Consider the following 19,055-nt stretch of genomic DNA (forward strand, 5'->3'; position numbering starts at 1 on the left):
AAAGTTTGTCATGGGTTTCCAAGATTTTCCTTCAGGTGGTTAAGCCTTCAGGACCACAGCACTTGAACCATCCCAGAGGGGGGAGCTTCAAAAGCCTACAAAGCTTCCTTTTTCTTCTGCTTGGGAAGCAGGTGCCTTGAGCTGCTCACATTCAGCTTGCACTGACATCCAGACAGTCCACGAGACTGCTTCTGGAACATTCCTGCCCCAAGTCTAACTAGAAGCTAGTTTCTAGAATAGAAGCTTAGAAACTAGGTTGAGTGGGGGTGGGAACTGGCACAGAGCAGAAAGTTCTGCAGCAAGAAAAAGGGAAACACGTATTTATATTTAGATAGTATGTGCCAGGCAATGTCAGCCCATTGTTTAAGGTATTAAATTTAATCCAAATGGTGACCTGTGAAACAGATCCTGTTAATTTCAGAAGGGGAAACTGAGGCTCCCAGAGGGAAGAAGAGGCTCTATTTCTAACAAGCAATTCTGAAGAGAGAAAAAAAAAAGATGGAACAGAAAGAGGAAAACTAAAAGACAGAAAGAAGCTTTGGCTCTCTAACCTGATTCATAGGGTGGATGATGTTAGGGATGTCCCCAAGTCATTCTTTCCACTGAGCCAGGGGACCTAAAGTGCCTGCTCAGAGCGCCCCCTGCTGTCATCTTGGGCAACTGCAGCAAGAAAGGCCACAAAACCAAAGCTGGGAGCACAACTGGGGCCAGTTCTGTTCTGTTCCTGCCCAAGCCGATAGGAAGAAATTCTCCAGCCAGGCATTTCTGCTGACCCTGGGCTGTTCAGAGCCCACCTGGAGTTCTGAGCCACATTTTGGGCCCTACTCTTTACAGCAGAGTCCCAGATTTGGGGGGGAGGGCGGGAGCAAGATGAGGAACCATGCCCTGGGAGAAGTCGCTAAAGAAAAGGGAGGAAGGATGCTCAACTCTGAAGAGCTGTCCTGGAGGAGGATGCAGAACAGACCTACAGGCACCAGGGGGCAAAGTGAGGCCCACAGGCATACGACTCAGAAGGGCAGGTTGTAACTCAATATGAAAACTTTCCAACAGATGACTGACTGAAGACAAAGTGGACTGCTGTTAAGAACAGCAAGAGCCCCCTTGTGGAAGGGGCCCTATGGATGATTTTCAGGGATGCTGGTGAAGGGCGAAGGTTGGGGCCCCCACTCCTCAAGTAAGGGCAGCTGTGCTCGGCTCCACATACATCTCTGTGCTCTGAGGCATCACTGCTTCCCTAACCCTAGGAGGCTGCTGATTCCCATCCAACTCGCTCAAGAGGGAGTGCTCCCAGTTTTGTTTTTATTTTTACATTGAGGAAAAATTCAGAGCAGAACTGTGATTTATGTTTTACCACTTACATGGCTGACTCATGTCTCTCTTATGTGTGTTCCAGCACATTTTTAGCAGCTACAAAATTTTCTCTGGGAATAGAGAACAGTATATACCCTCACACACACTATGCCCACAGAGGAGGATCAGATGTTAGAAGGAAGTTTCACCCAGATGATCGGTCAATCTCATCCAATCCTGACAGTCTATGAAGTTCCAGCAGACAGGGAGGAGAAAGCTCCCAACCCCTGGGCCTGGATTCCACCAGGCATCCACGCAGGGGAACAGGAAGTTCCGAGAGCCCTCCACCGGCCATCGTGCTGGGCACAGATGCAATGGCCTCCTCATTTAGAAGGCCTGCCTGACCAACATCTCTACAACCCCAGGGATGCTCCTTGGAAAAAAATGCCCACTCTTGCCTGCCTGGAGACCCCGACAGACCCAAGGTCAAAGTGGAGTTTAGAGAAGATGGAGGCAGGGGATAGAATAAGTAAGTTAGACCTTACTCACGCTTGAACAGAGATAAGACCTCAGGGCAGAAGGCATTTAGGTGCTATGACCCCTGATCCCAAGCTTAGCAGTCGGAGTCTGCCTCCCTGGGGCCTAAGAGGAGAGCATTTCTGCCTCCCCTTCTAGGCCAGAGATGACTAGGGCTGTCCTGTCTTCCTGGAATGGTTTCAGCCCTGTCCTCCCTAAGAAACCATAGATGAGGGAGGGACTGGCCCTTTATGGATCCCTGGGATGGAGACACTCACTTATCGCAGCACAGGGACACCACGGGCTACCCACTGCTCCCATCTGCCTGGCAGAGCCTGGACCACCCCCACCCCAGCCCAGAGAAAGGGTTTTCTTAAGACCATTAGGGCAGTTCTGGGCGGGTGGGGAGGTGAGGACAGTAACCTCAGGAGATGCTGCGAGGCTTTTCTGAGTGAATACTTCCAAGCCTGTGGCCGTCCCAGGCTCAGGTGCCAAGTCCTGCTGAGAGGTGTCCTGGGTCCTCCGGGACTGCAGGGGAGGCCCAGGGCCAGAGGAGAGGGAGAGAGGGAGGAAGGGAAGGAGAGACAGAGAGGGAGGGAGAGAAAGCAGGAGAGATACACACACATACACAGAGTCCATGAATAGCCCGCAGACTATGTAAATCCCGCCCCCTTAGGGTTTACGGATTAGGTCAGGAAGGAGCCATATGCCATGAGGACTGTGGGGCAAGATGGAAAGGAACTGCCTCTTGGGGTAATTCAAGGGAGAGAGGCCCATGGTCAGCTGCCAGCCAGCACCTGGCCTTGGGCCTTTCTTTCCTCATTGCCTGCACACTCTTAGGAGGTTTACAGCCGTATCACCTAGACTCTGAGTCCGAGCCTTCTCTGGGTGTCTTTGGTTTAGGTAATGGTTCACTCTGAAAGTTTGGATTTCAACCCCTTTTTAAAAGTTACCTTTGAAATGAAAACCTGTGTTTGGCAAATGGAAAATCCTTATGGTTTGGGGGTCTCTCTTTTGATTTAAGTTCCTACCATTTTCCCATTGGACCAGATGAAGCCCAGCAATATATGAGGAAGCTACTAGGAACTCTGGATGACACCCTTGCAGGACATCCCCAGAGAGCCCATATTTGGATCTGGGATTCTAGTTACTGTCAGCAATGGCCCCATCACTGTCCAGCCCTTTCCAATTTAAAAAGTGCATATTTTATATCCATTATTTCACTCAACCTTCCCAACAATTCTTAGGAATTTCAATTTTGGTCCCCTTTTAGATGGACTGACTAGGCAGTGAGGTTCAGAGAGGTGAGGTCACTCACCCATGGACCCAGTCCAGTCCTGGGCTATGGCTCCTCCCCATTTCCCAAATCTTCAAGGGCCTCTAAATGCCAGTGGGACCTGTAAACCAGTTAAATGGCCCATTGCTCCAAGGTGAGGTCCTGGATCGGGTTTTTCTCCAGCAATGGATTATGCTTCTTGTGGGGCAGCAAGGGGTCAGGATGTGAGACAGCCACCACTTTTTAATAAGACCCATCTCCTAGCAGTCCCAGCTGTCACCAGTAGGTGGTGCACCCAAGCCAGGCTGCTCTGAAGCACCTCAACTCTCCAGAGCCTGGCTCTCCAGGGCTCAGCCTTCCCTTCTCTGCTGGAGTCAGAATTCTTTCTGATGCCTTCACATCCACCTCAGGACTTAATAGAGGCCACTCTGGTCAAGTGTCTCTCAGGGCAGGAGGAAGGGGGCACATAACTGGATCACTAGCTCAGCCTCTTGGCCCCACCCAGGGTCTTCAGGGCCTTGATTGTGCCAGGAGTGACCGTGAAAGCCCACCGTGGGTGAAGAGATTTGCCCTCTTTCCGTAGCATCAGGCTTAAGGCCCTTAAAGCAACCCTAACTCTGTGAAGCACCAGCCAGGGAGCTACCACAGCAACCTCGCTAAACCAAGCCCTCTGTTATCCAGCATGTCAAGGCCACAGGAGTGCTAATTCAATCAAAGGCGCACTTATTAGATCATGGCTGCCTCACCAATTTTTGAAGCAGTAAAGGGCATCACATGCACAATTGACTTTATCTTGGTCTTCATATGATTTGGTCTTGTTCCCGGGCAGCTGTGATTTAATAGCAAATACAATGTCCGGGGGCATAAGAAAAGCAAGTTCTGGCCCCTCTTCTATCAGCTATGACACTGATCAAGTCCTTTACTTTTCTGAGCTTCTATGGCCCACCTGTAAGACCCTGAACCAAGTGTGTTCTGAGGGTCCTTCCAACTTTAAAAAGGATTCTGACTTGGAATGAATCTTCTGTGTGAGTGTCCCAGGACTCTCAAAATGAAACAATAAATAACTCATATTGAGTATCTAGGTACCTGATGGCTCCTCCATGCTTTATCTCACTGAATGCTCACCATACTACTATAAAGTAGGTACTTTTATTATCTCCACCTAACGGAGGCTCAGAGAGGTTAAGTAACAAGCCCAGAGTCACCCAGCCAGCAGACAGCAGAGCCAGAATTCAAACCCAGGCACCATTAAGTCTAGACCTCAGACAGGGTTGAGACCAGTAATCAGCAGCACTATAGAGAAAATACCTAAGTATAAATGGGGGGGTAAATAGTGCCAAGATTTAGCAGTGCTAAAAAATAACGCTTGGGATTACAAATATAGGAATTTTCAAGATCCTACCTTTCTCTTTTTCAATTGAGAAAACACCCCATGCTTTCCACTCTGAAAGGCGGGTCATGTGGGATCTTTTTCCAGAGCAACAGGATCAGCTCTGACTTTTTTAGAGGATCCGTTCCCCTTTGGTGGGCTCTGAGGATCCTTCCAGGAAGGAATGCTCCCCCTTCAGTGTTTGTACAATAGGCACAAAATGGTCTGATCACTGGACTTAACTACTAGTGTGCATAAGAATTGCCTGGGGCACTTATTTAAAATACTGAACCCAGGGCTCTGCCTCCAAATATTCTGATTCAGTAGGTCTGAGCCCTAGAACCTGCATTTCTAACCAGCACTCCTGCCCCAATACACTCTTGCTGATAGAAGACAGATACACCAAGCTACGGTGAGACTTTTGAGTCTTTTAAGGTGGTCTCTGGGGCTCCAAGACTGAGTGAGTCTGACTTCCTCAATTTAACCCACCACCTTATGCCCATCGCCACCTTAGGCAGCAATGGGGGGAAGCATACAGGTGGGGAGGGGAAGGGGACATCAATACATAGCAACCTTCCCCATGGTCTTTACCCAAGGCCCCAGGTGAGTGGTTCAAGGTAAGACCTACCTCATTGGCTTTCTCGGGGGTGCCCTTGGGGGAGGGGGAGGCAGGCGAGGAGGGCAGCCTGCGTTCCCGCTCCCAGTCTCGATCCCGGTGGATCAGTTTGCTGTTGGGTTCCTTCAAGGTCCTTTTGAGCTCATTGATGCTGGCCTGGTGCTTCAGCAAGACGTCCTCTGGCTTGTCTAAGAACTAGGGGTGCATGGAGAGGAGAGTCAGAGGAATCGGCAGTGAGAGGAGGATGCAAGGTGTGGTAAAGCTGGTAATGGTCCCCAACACTGCTCTTCCTCAGCAAAGGGGTTCCCATCCATGGCCCTGCCTTATCCCACACCTTCCCATAAGCTAAACAGGGCAGGGATGATTAGCCCCAACAGGTGAACAAAGCACTCAAGATTAAACAAAAGAGCAAAAAGTACTTAAGTTTAACAAGATTAAGATGAGACTTCTCCCCGGCCTGAATCCTGGCCTCGGAACATCTAAGTCAACCCAAATCTCATAGGTCTGGATGAGTTCCCTCTAGTTTCATAAGCTCAGAGGTGACATCTCTCTGGTTACAACCAAGGCACAGAGAGAGCTCACGGATCCTGTTCACTAGGCTGCTCTGGCCCATTTCCTGGATCCCTCCCTCTGGTCCAGACTTGGACCACTGTGAGTAGCAGGACCCTCAGTCTAGGCCCCTCCTAGCCCAAAATGTGCCATCACTCAGCTTCTGCAGGGCCCTTCTAAAGCCAGGGACATCCATAAAAATGTGCCCTGCTTCCACACCAGGCACCCAGGAAAGATTACGTTGAGCATCTTCGGCTGGGAGCCACTACCCTTCCCAAACACCCAGGATCTCCCAGATACCTTGGAGGTACCAACTGCTCAAGGTGACAGTGTGAGATACAGCCAGAGAGAGAACCTAGGACTCTGTGGAGTGTTCAGGAAGATGAGAATTAGAGACCAGGAAGGAGAGAGGTAACTCCCAAGGCCAGGCCCAAGAACTGCGCTGCGGGCGACAGCTGGAGTCACAGGTGCACATTAAACTGCCAAGCCTGAGTTCTGGCCAGTACAGCATGAGACAGCAATCTGCTCACAGTCAAGAGAGGACCAGCCTTTGCATGGGAGCTGGCAGTGGCCAGCCTACTTCTGGGGGGAGGGCAGGTGGGCTGGTAGCCCAAGGACCCTTATCAGCAATGCTGTTTTGAGGATTTAGGACAAGAAGTGGACCATCTCAGCTTATTGTAAAGTCAAATCAGTGATTCTGGAACAGCGACCTGGAAGGCAAGCTTGCCCTTGGACAAGGCTAGAATCTTGCCCTGGGCATATGACTGGCATCCAAGGATCCACTATGACTGACTCCTGAGTTATCTCAGGAAGGAAACTGATGCCGCTGAGGCTCTGCTTTCCCTCTCGGTCTGTACCTTCTGCATCCCTTCCTGAGCAGGGCTGCCTCAGCAAATGTCTGTCTGAGAAATCAAACCTGAGAGTTTGCCCAGGGCGGGGGGTTGGGGCTGCTTTGGACCCAAGATGTGGCTAGGGACCTTCTATCCCGAACCTGCCACACTAGCTCTGTGGACATGGTGTGCCCGAAGGCTGAAGGGAGTGGTGGAACTCTGGGGTCCTTAAAGGTTAAGGGCCTGAGGGAAATCTAGTCCAAATGCCTTGCTGTGCAGACACGGGGGTTGGGGCCTGAGGGGCTTTCTCAAGACCCTCAAAAAGTCAGTGGCAGAACTGAGGTGGAAGCCCAGATCTTGGGACTCCAAAAGCCAGGCCCTGCTAATGGCCCAGCCTCTGGCCTTTCCCTCAACGCTTCCCTAAGAACAGGGAAACTGCAGTTAAGGTTCAAAGGAGAGACGTGGAGACTGTGAAAGGGAAGGAATGGTTAACACAGCAGGAATCAGCTGACAGAAGCATCAAATGGGAGGAGGGACAGGAGAAGGAGGAAAGAGGAGGCTTTCCTGACGATGCTGGAGCAGCAGAGGCCCCACCCGTGGGAGGTGCCCCCTGGGTCTGAGAGGTCAGAGGTGCTCTGAGGCTCCTCCCTCCCCCCACCCCCCACTCCCACATCTGGTTGCAAGAGATACAAAATGAAGCTTGGGGTGGGACGCAGGTGACACAGATGAGGTGGAGGCATGACCAGATGGTGGTGTGGGGAGGAGAGGAGTCCAAGGAAGGGTTGGGGGGATGGGGGTGGAGATGAATTCAATGAAAGGATGGAATGGCCTGGAAGAACTGAGGGACACAGGTGGCAGGGTCAGCAGGTGCAAAGCAAGCATGGGGTAGTCTGGAGAGGTGGAATATGATGCTGGGAAGAGGGAAGGAGGGGAGGGAAGAGAGGGGAACATGGTTGGGGGTGGGGGGGTCTATGGATGAGCTTAAGAAGGGGAGGGGGTGATGGCAGGTGTGGGTGGGTGGGACAGGAGTATGACCGGGAGAGGAGGAGAAGCTCAAGCTGAGATGGTGCCGGGATATGAGCCTGGGATGGAGAGTGGGCCGGTGACAGAGAGCTGGGGAATGAATGGCTGGGTGGGAGGGGACAGGCCCCATGCAGTACCTCCTGCTTGTGTCTCGGCGTGGTTTCCTGCTCCGGCTAGCGGGACGTGGGAGGAGGAAAAGGAACCAGCAGGGTCAGTAGAGCAAATGGATTAGAGATACCGCGACTGGCCTGGTCCAGCAGGTAGCCCAGAGCACTCTGGGAAGCTGGGTGGGCCACCAGCAAGGCAGCGAGGTCATCAGAAGGTGCTGGGCGTGTAGCAGGGAGCCCAGGAAGGTAGAGAAGGGGAGGGGAGGACTGGAGCCAAAGCGAGCAGTCACACTCAGCAGATGGGACGTGAAGATTCTAGACGATTACGCTTCTCGCTGTCCGAGGTGGGAGTGCATGACGGAAGCACGCTACACTGTGTATGCATGAGCCTGTGTGTGTGTGCATGCTGTCTGCATGTCGGGCGCATAGCTCTGGGTGAGAGGGGTATCTGTGAGTGAACGGGCAAGTCTGGGGCCATCTGGGCCTGTGTGAGTGTGGGCACGGGTATGTGGGAAATGGGGGCGGGCGGCAGGAGGGGACACACTTGAGCCTTACACTGTGAGGGCCTGCAGGGACACCCTATCATGGGTGAAGGGCGCTGTGCACATCCAGATCAAGTTGCAGGGGCACATTAGGAGGGAGCAAGGAGGCCAGAGTCCACTAGGAGAGCCCCTCAGGGAAAGCAGGTGAGGGGAAGGGAAGGGGACAGGGTGGGCAAGGGCTCCACCCCGCCTGAGGAATGCAGGTGTTGAGCATGGCCCAAGGGCAAGGCCCTGTCCATGGAGCACCGCACAGCAAGGGTGCCTCGCCACAGTGGGGGGCATTGGAAGGCCAAGGCTGAGCCTAGACCCAGGATCAGGCTCCCAGCCCCCTGGTCAGAGGGTACAAGAAAGCTGGGCTCGTACCTTTAGCTCCTTGATCTTGGTGGGAGTCCTGACCTCTCCTTCCTCAGCTTCTGATCGTCGGCCCCCCGACTCGCCATCCTCCTCCCGCTTGTCACCGTCAGGTCCTGCATCATGATTCTCACTGACTGAGGCTGGGCGGGAGAACTCTGCTGAAGTGGGCAGAGATGGCCGGGCAGCCGTGTGAATCATCTCCCAGGTGCAGGGACGGGAAGCCAGCCCACCACCCACCCAACCATGCCTGGCCTGGAGCAGCAATCCCAGGTCACTCAGATGTGGTAGGAGAGCTGCCTCCAGCCCCGGGTCCTCTCCTGATTTCTATAGCACTCAAGCCTGGGTTCAAATCTCAATTCCATCTCTTCTTGGCTGTGTGATCTTGGGTAAGTTACACAACCTCTCTGGAACTCAGTTTCCTCATCTACAAACTTCAGACAACTGAAAGGAGGAACAAGAAAGCTAATGAATCTGAAAGAAGTGGCTGGCACACAGTGAGCCAATTCAATCAACGGGGACTCATAAATGTTACTGTCTTTGTAGTGGTGGTTGTAGCAGATGCTTGACCATCATTTAGCAGTACACAGATAGCCTGAGATTAGCTGATGTTAGTGAAAGCTAAAGTGCTGAGGTTTGCAAATGATTGACCTTCTTTACAAATCAGAGAGAATTCAAGGGAATCCTACAATAACATCCTTCCCTCTCACTGGCACTCCAAAGTCTTTTTCTGAACAGGAAAGAAAGGGATGGAGTTATAGACTTTATACCAGACACTGAGTATCTGTGCCCAGATACTACGTGCATGGATTGTGTCTCAGTGGAAAAGTGGCTGGAAAACACTGAATTAAAATGACCAGAGCATAGGTTATACTTGGGATTGCCAAGGATTTTTTTTCTTTTAAAAAGGAAGAAGAAAAATAAAAATAAAATAAAATAAAATAAAATAAAATGGAAGAAGAATTACCCTTTTTATTCATAGATATTCACTCGGCAAAGTGCCCATTTATGTACATTATTTTATTTGACATATACAATACTCTGTGTTGATGGCTAGGATGGGAATTAGGATAAACTGAGACATCGAGAGGGGAAAGGTCCCACTGGTAACCTTTCAGTCAATCAGGACAAGGATGCAGGCCTCCTGGCTTAGAGACCAGGCTTCCTAGATGATGAGCTTCACGAGTTCTGGGCCAATCTTTGCTGCCTTGCACAGCCTGGCCTCCATTTAGCCCTGGGCATAGTACTGGAAGCTGTAAGGGAGGACAGAGGGACAGGCCTTGCTTTCCCTTTGCTTAAATCTCAGCTCTCAGTCCCATGCCTACTTGAGGGGAACAGGGAGCTTCCTGAGCCCCAAACTGACCCTTGCAAACCTGCATGTCCTCCAAACACGGCCAGGGAGTCTGTGGCGTCCTAATCACTTGGCAAACTCCTAGGTTTCCCTCAAGGCCCTGCCTTGTTACCCTCTCTCCTCAGGGCTGCTCTGTATTCTGTACACACTTCTCCTATCACTGAATGCTCACAAACCTACGATTCTGTGAGCTCCTCAGAGGAAAGGGCTATACTTACTCTAAAGACCTAACGCAAGGCCTGGCACATGTCCAACCCTCAGAAAATATTTGTTGCCTTGTCTGGAGATCAGCCCACACATGTTCTGGGAGTATCCAATGGTCCGCCACCCAAGTTCCCACCTCTTTTCATCAAGCTACCCTCTACAAACCTAAAAGCAATAATAATCTAATCTTGGTCCTGCAATTTATTGAGGTCCTACTATCTGCCAGGAACTGTTTGGGGTGTTGTAGAGGTTTCATTTATTTAGTTCTCCATATAACACAATGAAGTAGGTATTATTTATTTTGCAGAAGAGGAAACAGGCATAATGGAGTTAAGTTGCTCAAGGGTCTCCCATCCATTCATTCAAATATTTCTGGACCACTTCCTGTGTCCGTGGAGCAACAGGTCAGTGTCAAGGCTGGGATGTAAATTTGGATCTACTGAACTCCCAATGCCCCATGTGGCTTCTGAACCTCGTCTATAAGCTTGTGTGCATATCCTGGGAGAGTCCTGCACCCTGATGGGTGCTGATTTAGTAGGACTGGGTCGAGGCCTGGGACTCTTCATGTTTATAAGCTCACAGCTGGTCTAATGCAGTTGGTCTGCAGACCACATTTGAGAAGCCCTGGTCTGCTTGATACAGGGCAACATAGGGCCAGTTTTCAGTGATAGTAAGGGCACCTGTCAACTCAACAGAAATGGGAGCAGTGGAAAGTGCCGTGCAATTAGATGTCAATCAGCTCAGAACCCAATGAAACCAGAAAAAATGACTGGGAACAACTCTTTCGCCTCCAGTAAGGCATCAGCAGCTCCACAGTTTCAATATACCATTTGGCAATATACCATTTCAATATACCATATATGGGAGTTCCCGTTGCGGCTCAGTGATTAACGAACCCGACTTGGTTTGATCCTTGGCCTCGCTCAGTGGGTTAAGGATCCGGCATGGCCGTGAGCTGTGGTGTAGGTCACAGACGCAACTTGGATCCTGAGTTGCTGCGGTTGTGGTGTAGGCCAGCGGCTACAGCTCCAATTATACCCCTAGCCTGGGAACCTCCAAATGCTGCGGTGCAGCCCTGAAAGACAAAAATATATATATATTGATATACATATATATACCATGTATACCATTTCAATATACCATTCTCCCTTTATGGTGACAAGCTGTGAATTGTTAAGCTTCTCAGGCAGGGGGCCCGAAAAAACACATGGCTGAACCTGGGACCCGAAACTCAGGGAAGTTATGAGAAGTCCATAGAGTGGCCGTGTCACATCCCAGCAGGAGAGATGCCATAGGTTGAACTAACCCACCAACATGAACTAACCCATGTAGCAATGCTCTTGGGCCACCACGCCTGATGCAGATCAAATATGACGTGTCCACCACTTCCACTGCTCACTGTGCAGCACCTGGCATGCCCCCCCTTCCCTCGAACACCACCTTCCGGGGCATACCTCCATCGAGGCTGCGGGACATGGTGTACCGTTTGCTGGAGGAACGCTCAAAGAAGGGCGCGGGCCGGTCGATGAGGGCACTGGCCTGGCGGGTCTGTGCCTGGGTCCTCCCACTATACCGGAACTTGGAGCCCATCACCAGGAAGCCCTTGGGCGGGGGCTCAGGGGACACCAGCCTGCAGTGGAGGGATAGAGTGGAGATAAGGAGGGAGGATCAGACCTGCAATCCCAGGGCCAAGGCTGGACCACAGCTGGCCTTCCGTCCCGCTGTCCCACCAGCTACAACAACTCTAAGTGGCCCAGAAGGGGAAAGAGGAAGGGGGTGGAGGCCGGGGACGGGGGAGGGTGCTTTCCTAGAGTCCCTACTAGCTCCTCCTACTGACAAAACACAAACATCACCCTCATCCACTTGTAGCCTCTGCCTCAGCCCCTTACCCCAGCCCAGGGTCAGGCTCACCGGAAGAACGTATGGTGCTCGATGCAGACCTTCCACAGTCTCTTGGCCGACCGGTGATTTGGGAGCTTAAAGCCAATCGTGCTCTCAAACTGCTCATACTGCAAAAGCAGGGTGGGTGGGTCAGAAGCAAGGCCTGGGCCCACTCTGGCCACCATTCCATCCTTTCTGCACCTCTTCCCAGGGATGTTCAGTTCTGGCCTGCTTGTTCATTTATTCATTCACTTAATCAGTCAGGTGGATTAAGCCCTTACCCTGTAACAGGTCCAGTGCTAAGCAACAGAGACACCATGGTGACCAAGACAGAGGGTTCTCGGGACTGGGGGTGGGGGTCGGGGGTGCTCTGATAATAAGTAGTAAACAAGCTCATCTCAGATACTGATAAGGGCACAAAGGGAAGGAAGAGAGATGTGTGATGTGCCAGAGAACGTCTGGGCAGGCGTGGGGCTCAGGGGGTGGGAGTGCTATTTGAGAAAGGGTGATCGGGGAAGGCCCTCTGCCCAGGTGATCTTTGAACAGAGAGCTAGAGGATGGGAAAGGAACCAAGGCTGGGTGAGAAGGCGGGGCAGAGGATTTCAGGTAGAGAGAACATCAAATGCCAAGGGCTCAGGCAGGAGAGAGCTTGTTTATTCAAGGATCTTGGAGAAGGCCAAGCGGCTGCAGTGCCGAGGGTGTGGGGCAGCAGGGCAGAGACGTGTGGGAGAGGCAGGTGGCCAGACAGAGTTAGGACTTGAGTCCAAGAGCTAAAGAGAGTTCTTCAAAGACTTAAGTGAGGGATGGGAGTGGCGTGGGTCGGACACGATCTGACGGAAGGGACTAATTTTAAGCTCTCTCTAGCAGCTATGAGGAAAATGGCCTAGAGAGACAATGGAGCAGGAAGACCAGTGAGACGAACATTGTAGGGACATAGGGGAGAGGTGGTGGCTGGTGCAGTGCACAGAGGGGTAGGAGCAGACAGGTTCTCGCTTATTATTGAGGTAGAAGGAAATGGAATTTTTTTTTTCTTTTTGGCTGTACCCCACGGCATGTGGAAGTTCTCAGGCAAGGGATCAAATCCGCGCCAAAGCAGTTACCGGAGCCACAGCAGTGACAACACCAGACCCTTAACCCGCTGAGCCACCAGGGAATTCCTAAAATGGACTTTTTGATGGGTGGGACGCAGAGAGTGGACATATTCATGTTTGCATGTGTGTGTAGTCATGTGGCTGTGTGTATCTTTGTATGTGTACACACCTTGGTACTCTATGTAAAAAAGTTCAGGGACATGGACATATGTTAATTGATCTGTGTTACCTGAATATATGTGGTTTATCTTTATACCCGTGTGTGTGTGTGTGTGTGTGTGTGTGCGTGCACACGCGTGTATGCAGGCACATACCTAAGTACAAGGTCTATGTAGAGAGCCCCAGCAAAAGAGGGCTCTCTCCCTACCCAGCACCCAGCACCTCCATCCATGCATCCTGGGTAGGAAAAAACCCAGACCCCGCTGCCAGGGTTTACTCCATTTCAGTTGATCCCAGTGAGGATGGGGAGTTCCCAAGGCAGGCTCACCTCCCCAGGCCGGATCTTGATGTAGAAGTTACTCCTCTTATAGGAGATCTTGAGAATCTTGGGCCAGGCGAAGCGGTTGATTCTCAGCCGGTCCCGGTAAATGAGCAGGCCATTGGCACAGACTCCTAACATGATGTCAATGCCCTCAGAGTCCTGTGGGAGAAGGGACCGTGGAATGACAGGACTGGGCTCCATGCCTGGGGGCAGCCTGCAGCCCACCCCAACATCCCTTGCTGAGCTCTGCTTGTAATGAGCCCTCAGGAGCAGGCTTTGAGCATCCATGCTGGAGTCCCACTGACTAATCCCTCACATAGCCATTCATTCATTCATTCTGTCATTCTGTCATTTATTCACCCACTCACTTGTTTGATCATTTTCTCTGTCAATCACTCAGTCAATTGCCCAGCAAAGATTTAATGGTACCCATGCCATGCTTGGCCATGCACTTTGTGCTTGGGATACAGAAGTAAGTTAAGGCCTACGTCTTTCCCTCATGATGCTCCCAATCTAGTGATGACACAGACAGGTTCATAAATAAATATAATACAAGCAGAAAATAATAAGGGTCATAGGAAACTACAGGGTTATAGAACTTCAAGGAATGAGAAATGAGCATAGAAAAGGCGTTGGGTTGGAGGTAACATAGGGTCTGGCACGCCGAGTCCTCCAGAAGGACTGGTAACTCCTCGGGGGTGCCCCCAGACACTAGAGGAACACCAGCACCTAGTGGTACCTTGGCATGGTGCAGATCTACTCCGTACATGGAAAGCTTCTTGGCATTCTCTAGGAAGTGGATTTCTGCTTCTCCTGGGGTCATGCCCCTAAGGGAAAGAAAGTGATTGCTGGTGGCCATGGAACAGGCCCAGGCCAGAGTCCTGCTGGTCGAAGGTAGCCGAGATCAGAACCTGTGATTCTAGAAAGGCAAATGCTCTGGGGCAGGTGTGTGGCTGGGCCTCACCAATCCCTCCCCTCTGCCCGCAGTGCAGGATGGTGCACCCCCAGCCCCCATTCAGTCCACTGAAGTCTCATCTCCTGCCAAAGCTCAGGTCCAGTCTTGTTTCCTTCAGGAAGCACTCAGGGGCTCAACTGGGACTCAAGTTTTTTGCCTCATTCTGCCACTGGGTTAAATGTGAGCCATACATTCTATTTCTCCATGACAGTAAAACCACTTTGGATGACATTGCTCATTATAATCACCCAGGAGCTCCTAAATTATCACCTACATGAGCTATTTTTCTCAGAATTTTGTATCAGAAACCACTTAATCTCTCTTGAGGAACAGGTCACATTCTCCTTTCTGGAAAGAAGAGTTACGTCATTCAACAAGTTCCTTCTTTGCTTTGGCTGCCAGGAAGCTGTACACTTCACACTTAGTCACAGCTAACATTTATTGAGTACTATGTGCTGGTTATTGTTCCAAGAACTTTATGTGTATTAACTCATTTGAATCTTCATAACGAGTCTATAAGGTCAATATCACTATTCTCATTTTATACATGAGGAAACTGGGGCACAGAGAGGTTGAATAATTGCTTGAGGGGACACAGGTTTTAAGCAGCAAAATCAGGATTTGAACCCAGACAATGGGGCTCCATGGTTTGTGTTCCCAACCATTTCACTTACATCTGTCTCCTATCCTCAGTTGCCTGAGCTCTGTCTACCTCAGGGAGCTGCTGTGTGGGGTACCTGGACACTAGATGTCAGTGTACTTTAAGTCAAAAGAGTTTTTCATTTTGTTTTGTTTTGTCTTTTTGCCTTTTTCTGGGGCTGCTCCCTTGGCATATGGAGGTTCCCAGGCTAGGGGTCGAATTGGAGCTGTAGCCACCAGCCTACGCCAGAGGCACAGCAACGTGGGATCCAAGCCGCATCTGCAACCTACACCACAGCTCACAGCAACGCTGGATCGTTAACCCACTGAGCAAGGCCAGGGATCGAACCCGCAACCTCATGGTTCCTAGTTGGATTCGTTAACCACTGAGCCATGATGGGAACTCCAAGTCAAAAGACCTTTAAAAGCTGAAAGGACGGCCATTAGGATTTCTCCAGCCCATAGTGATCTGAACTTATTTTTCTGAATTATTATGACTCTTGCAAATCCCTAACACATTTTGCTGCCTACCACTGGGATGACAAAGAGACTGGCAGACAGTGCTATCTGGTAGTACAGTTTCAGCGTCTACTCAAGACAATATGATGACGGCTGTTACTAACCAATCAGAGTCAGCATGCAAATCTCTGAGAAACACATGTGCCACTTGGACCTAGTGTTCCATCACACCCCAGCAGGCTTTCTCCCTCATGTACACCATCCCTTCATCTCTGGTCCTGGACCTCTCTCCAGATGCAGCCCCCAGGACACAACCCTTCTCATTCCTTCCGCCCTCATTAGCAAAGACATAACATCACCGTACCCCCCAACACACACATGGCACTTTACAGTTTATAATGCGCTTTCACATTATTTATTACATTGGGTTTCCCTAACAAATCTAGACTCAGAGCCCAAAGTACTTCTAGCCTAAAAGGACCATTTAGTTCCAAGGGTCCCCCCCAGGGAGGGTGGATCACCCTCACAGCAGGGATTTGGAAATGGGGGTAAATTTGGTGGTTACAATGACCAAGGGGGTGTTATAGGCATTTAATGCTTAGGGGCCAGGGATGCTAAACATCCTACACAATGAAATTCTCCCGCCCTGAACACCAATATTTGAGAAACACTCTGGAATAAGGTGCTTTCTGCTACACAATCAACTATCCAACCCCTCGAATCACAAAGCAACAATAATAGCCATTGTGTGGTGTGTCTTTAACAGGTGCCATTTAGACCCCCTCAAGAACCCTACAACATAGGTTTTATTAGTGCCCATGCTGAACAGATAAGGAAACTAAAACGAAGGTAAATGAAATGACCAGCCTGAGATCCCCTGCTTAGAAAGTGGCAGAGCCCAAAGATGAACACAGACTGCCTGGCTTTAGAAGGAAAACTTTTAAACTTTATGCCAAGATCAAAACATCAGGACCCGGAGTTCCCATCGTGGTGCAGCGGAAATGAATCCGACTAGGAACCATAAGGTTGTAGGTTTGATCCCTGGCCTCACTCAGTGGGTTAAGGATCTGGCATTGCCGTGAGCTGTGGTATAGGTCACAGACGTGGCTCGGATCTGATGTTGCTGTGGCTGTGGTGTAGCTCCAATTCGACCCCTAGCCTGGGAACTTCCATATGCCGAGGGTGCAGCCTGAAAAGCAAAAAAACAAAACAAAACAGAACAAAACAAAATAGGACCCTTACCAGGGACACACAATAGTTATTCATATCTCCAACTGGCAGATAAAGAGACTGATTCTCAGAGGCCAAGGACAGGGAATTATCACACCCATACAGGAGCTTAAGATCCTGAGATCCCAACAGGTCATTTAAGCTCACATAGCTAGTTACTGTCATTCCCACTTGATGAGATGATCTGCTCTCAGACACACCTCAGATCATCACAGGTGGGGTACCTACGGTGCAGCATCTGGGGGCCTAGCCAGGAAGGTTCCAGCCAATGGGCCAAGGAGCCAGAGCAGGCCTGGGTGGAGGCCCTCTCACCTGTATGTCTTGTGCAGCTCCATGATCCTTTCTTCCAGCTCCCGGGTCTGGTTAGGGGCGAAGCGGAGCTCGCTGACATAGTTGCCCACATGCTCCTCGGCGTCATAGTCACCCAGCTCAGCCTGCACGGCATAGGAGCCCAGCAGGGCGTGCGTGACGAAGGAGCAGGGCAGGCGGCCTGTGATGATGTCCGCCCGCAGCTGCAGGCACAGGTAATATCTGGAGATAGGGGAGAGCGGGCATGGGCGCTGGGGCCCACTCCCTCCCTGGATGCCCCCCAAGCACAGCTGCTCACCCACCTGCAGCATCAAACTGACCCACACGCAGCGCAGTAGAAGAGGAATGTTCCCAGACACCGGCATGTCATATGTTAATAATTTGGGTGTATCCTATAAGACGGTTTTGTCACATTTGATGTGATAAACATTTTTGTTCATTTCTAAGTCTGAGGGATTTTTCCTACTGTGGGAACATTTTCAATTTTAACTCATTTTCAAGCTAAATTAGGACTACTTTGCTGGTTCGACCTTTATTTTTTACTTATTTACTTTAGCTTTTTTAGGGCCGCATCTGCAGCATATGGAAGTTCCCAGGCTAGGGGTCAAATCAGCGCTGCAGCTGCTGGCCTACGCCACAGCCACAGCAACATGGGATCCAAGCCACATCTGTGACCCACACAACATCTCATGGCAATGCTGGATCCTTTATCCCACTGCGTGAGGCCAGGGGTCAAACCCACATCCTCATGGATACCAGTTGGGATTGTAACCCACTGAGCCACAATGGGAAACTCCAAGTGTCATATATTTTTAATTACACAATTAATATACTCTTATTATGGGAAAATAAGTAAACTTTAGAGGTGACTAAATTTCCTGTTGTTGTCCATTCTCAGTCCTAATCCCCACCCCCAGAGGCCACTCTTGTTACCCTTGTGGTGGTTAGTCCTTTTCCTCCAGGGACATACAGAAATTCACGTGGTTTTGATTCATGTAAATGCTATCAGATGCTATATCTGACTCCACAGCTTGTTTGCTTTTTCATAGCCAACTATGTGCCTTAGAGCCCTTCCCATGTTTGCACACGTGACTCAGCCTTAATCATTTTAACTTTTGCACCATATTCCTCAGTCTGGACAAACTTGTTTGCCAGTGTTTTCTCAAAAAAACTTTTTTATTTGGCTCCAGCTCTAAGTGAATTGTCTAAAACCAAATTGGTTTAAAAGAAACATTTCCAACTGCTAGGGCATGATTTTTTTATAACTTTCATGCACCCATGGATGATTTTACAATTTTTAGAACAATTTCAAACCATTTTCATTATTGTTTTTTAAGTTATTGTGTATTTTTTTCAATGTTCTGGTTCATTTTCATCCTATGATACCTCCTTGCCCACTTTGCTGTTTCACCATTTCTTCCAATTACTTGTTTCTTTTCCTTTTAAGTCTCTGTTACTTAGTATAATTTTTACTGTCCCATGACATTATTTTGCAGTGAGAACTGAAGCTCTGGCAAAAAGCATGTGGGGGCCTCAGTGTGTGCTCAGAGCTAAGGCAGAGACTCAGAATCAGCAGCAGCTAAAACATCACAGGCATCAAGTATGGGCTCATAGGCATTGCAAGAGTCTTTAAATTCAGAAATTACCATCAAATACACTGACCAGTCTTTCATTTTGGGCACTTTGTCATTTTGACCAGTTTATTCCAGATCTAAATATTTTTTACTAAATATCTGCTACCACCTCCCAAGCCCCTGAGGCCATCTATACTGAGCAGGGCTAACTTCCCTCCTGGTGTCCCTGGAGGTCCAAGGTCCAGGGACCGGCACAAAGAGGAAAGGCACCAATGGGCCTGCCCAGAGGGATGGTGGCTGTATTGATCTAAAGCTTTCAGCCCTTTAAGGAATGAAGTTTAGACCCTGCCGCTGCCACCTTGGCCCCAGGTGACCTCAGGGATTAAAGCAGGGCTAATGAGGCCAAGGCTTC

At 50.1% G+C, this 19,055-nt stretch overlaps 1 protein-coding gene across 11 annotated transcripts in view; it reads right to left on the reverse strand.

Annotated features, from left to right (window-relative positions):
* EPB41L1 (erythrocyte membrane protein band 4.1 like 1) overlaps positions 1-19,055 on the reverse strand; it is a 133,901-nt gene that overhangs the window by 29,367 nt on the left and 85,479 nt on the right. For 6 of the 11 annotated variants that reach the window (XM_047771182.1, XM_047771183.1, XM_047771180.1 and 3 more), the window contains 8 exons: positions 17,073-17,291; positions 14,217-14,304; positions 13,484-13,636; positions 11,936-12,033; positions 11,479-11,654; positions 8,482-8,630; positions 5,080-5,262; positions 2,230-2,334 (listed from right to left, as the gene is read on the reverse strand). In XM_047771182.1, coding sequence (XP_047627138.1) covers positions 2,230-2,334; positions 5,080-5,262; positions 8,482-8,630; positions 11,479-11,654; positions 11,936-12,033; positions 13,484-13,636; positions 14,217-14,304; positions 17,073-17,291 — 1,171 coding nt within the window. The remainder of the gene's footprint in view (positions 1-2,229; positions 2,335-5,079; positions 5,263-8,481; positions 8,631-11,478; positions 11,655-11,935; positions 12,034-13,483; positions 13,637-14,216; positions 14,305-17,072; positions 17,292-19,055) is intronic. The other 5 variants (XM_047771186.1, XM_047771188.1, XM_047771190.1 and 2 more) reach the window with 3 other exon arrangements.

The sequence above is a fragment of the Phacochoerus africanus genome, chromosome 3 (genome assembly GCF_016906955.1).
Source record: "Phacochoerus africanus isolate WHEZ1 chromosome 3, ROS_Pafr_v1, whole genome shotgun sequence".
Lineage (NCBI taxonomy): Eukaryota > Metazoa > Chordata > Mammalia > Artiodactyla > Suidae > Phacochoerus > Phacochoerus africanus.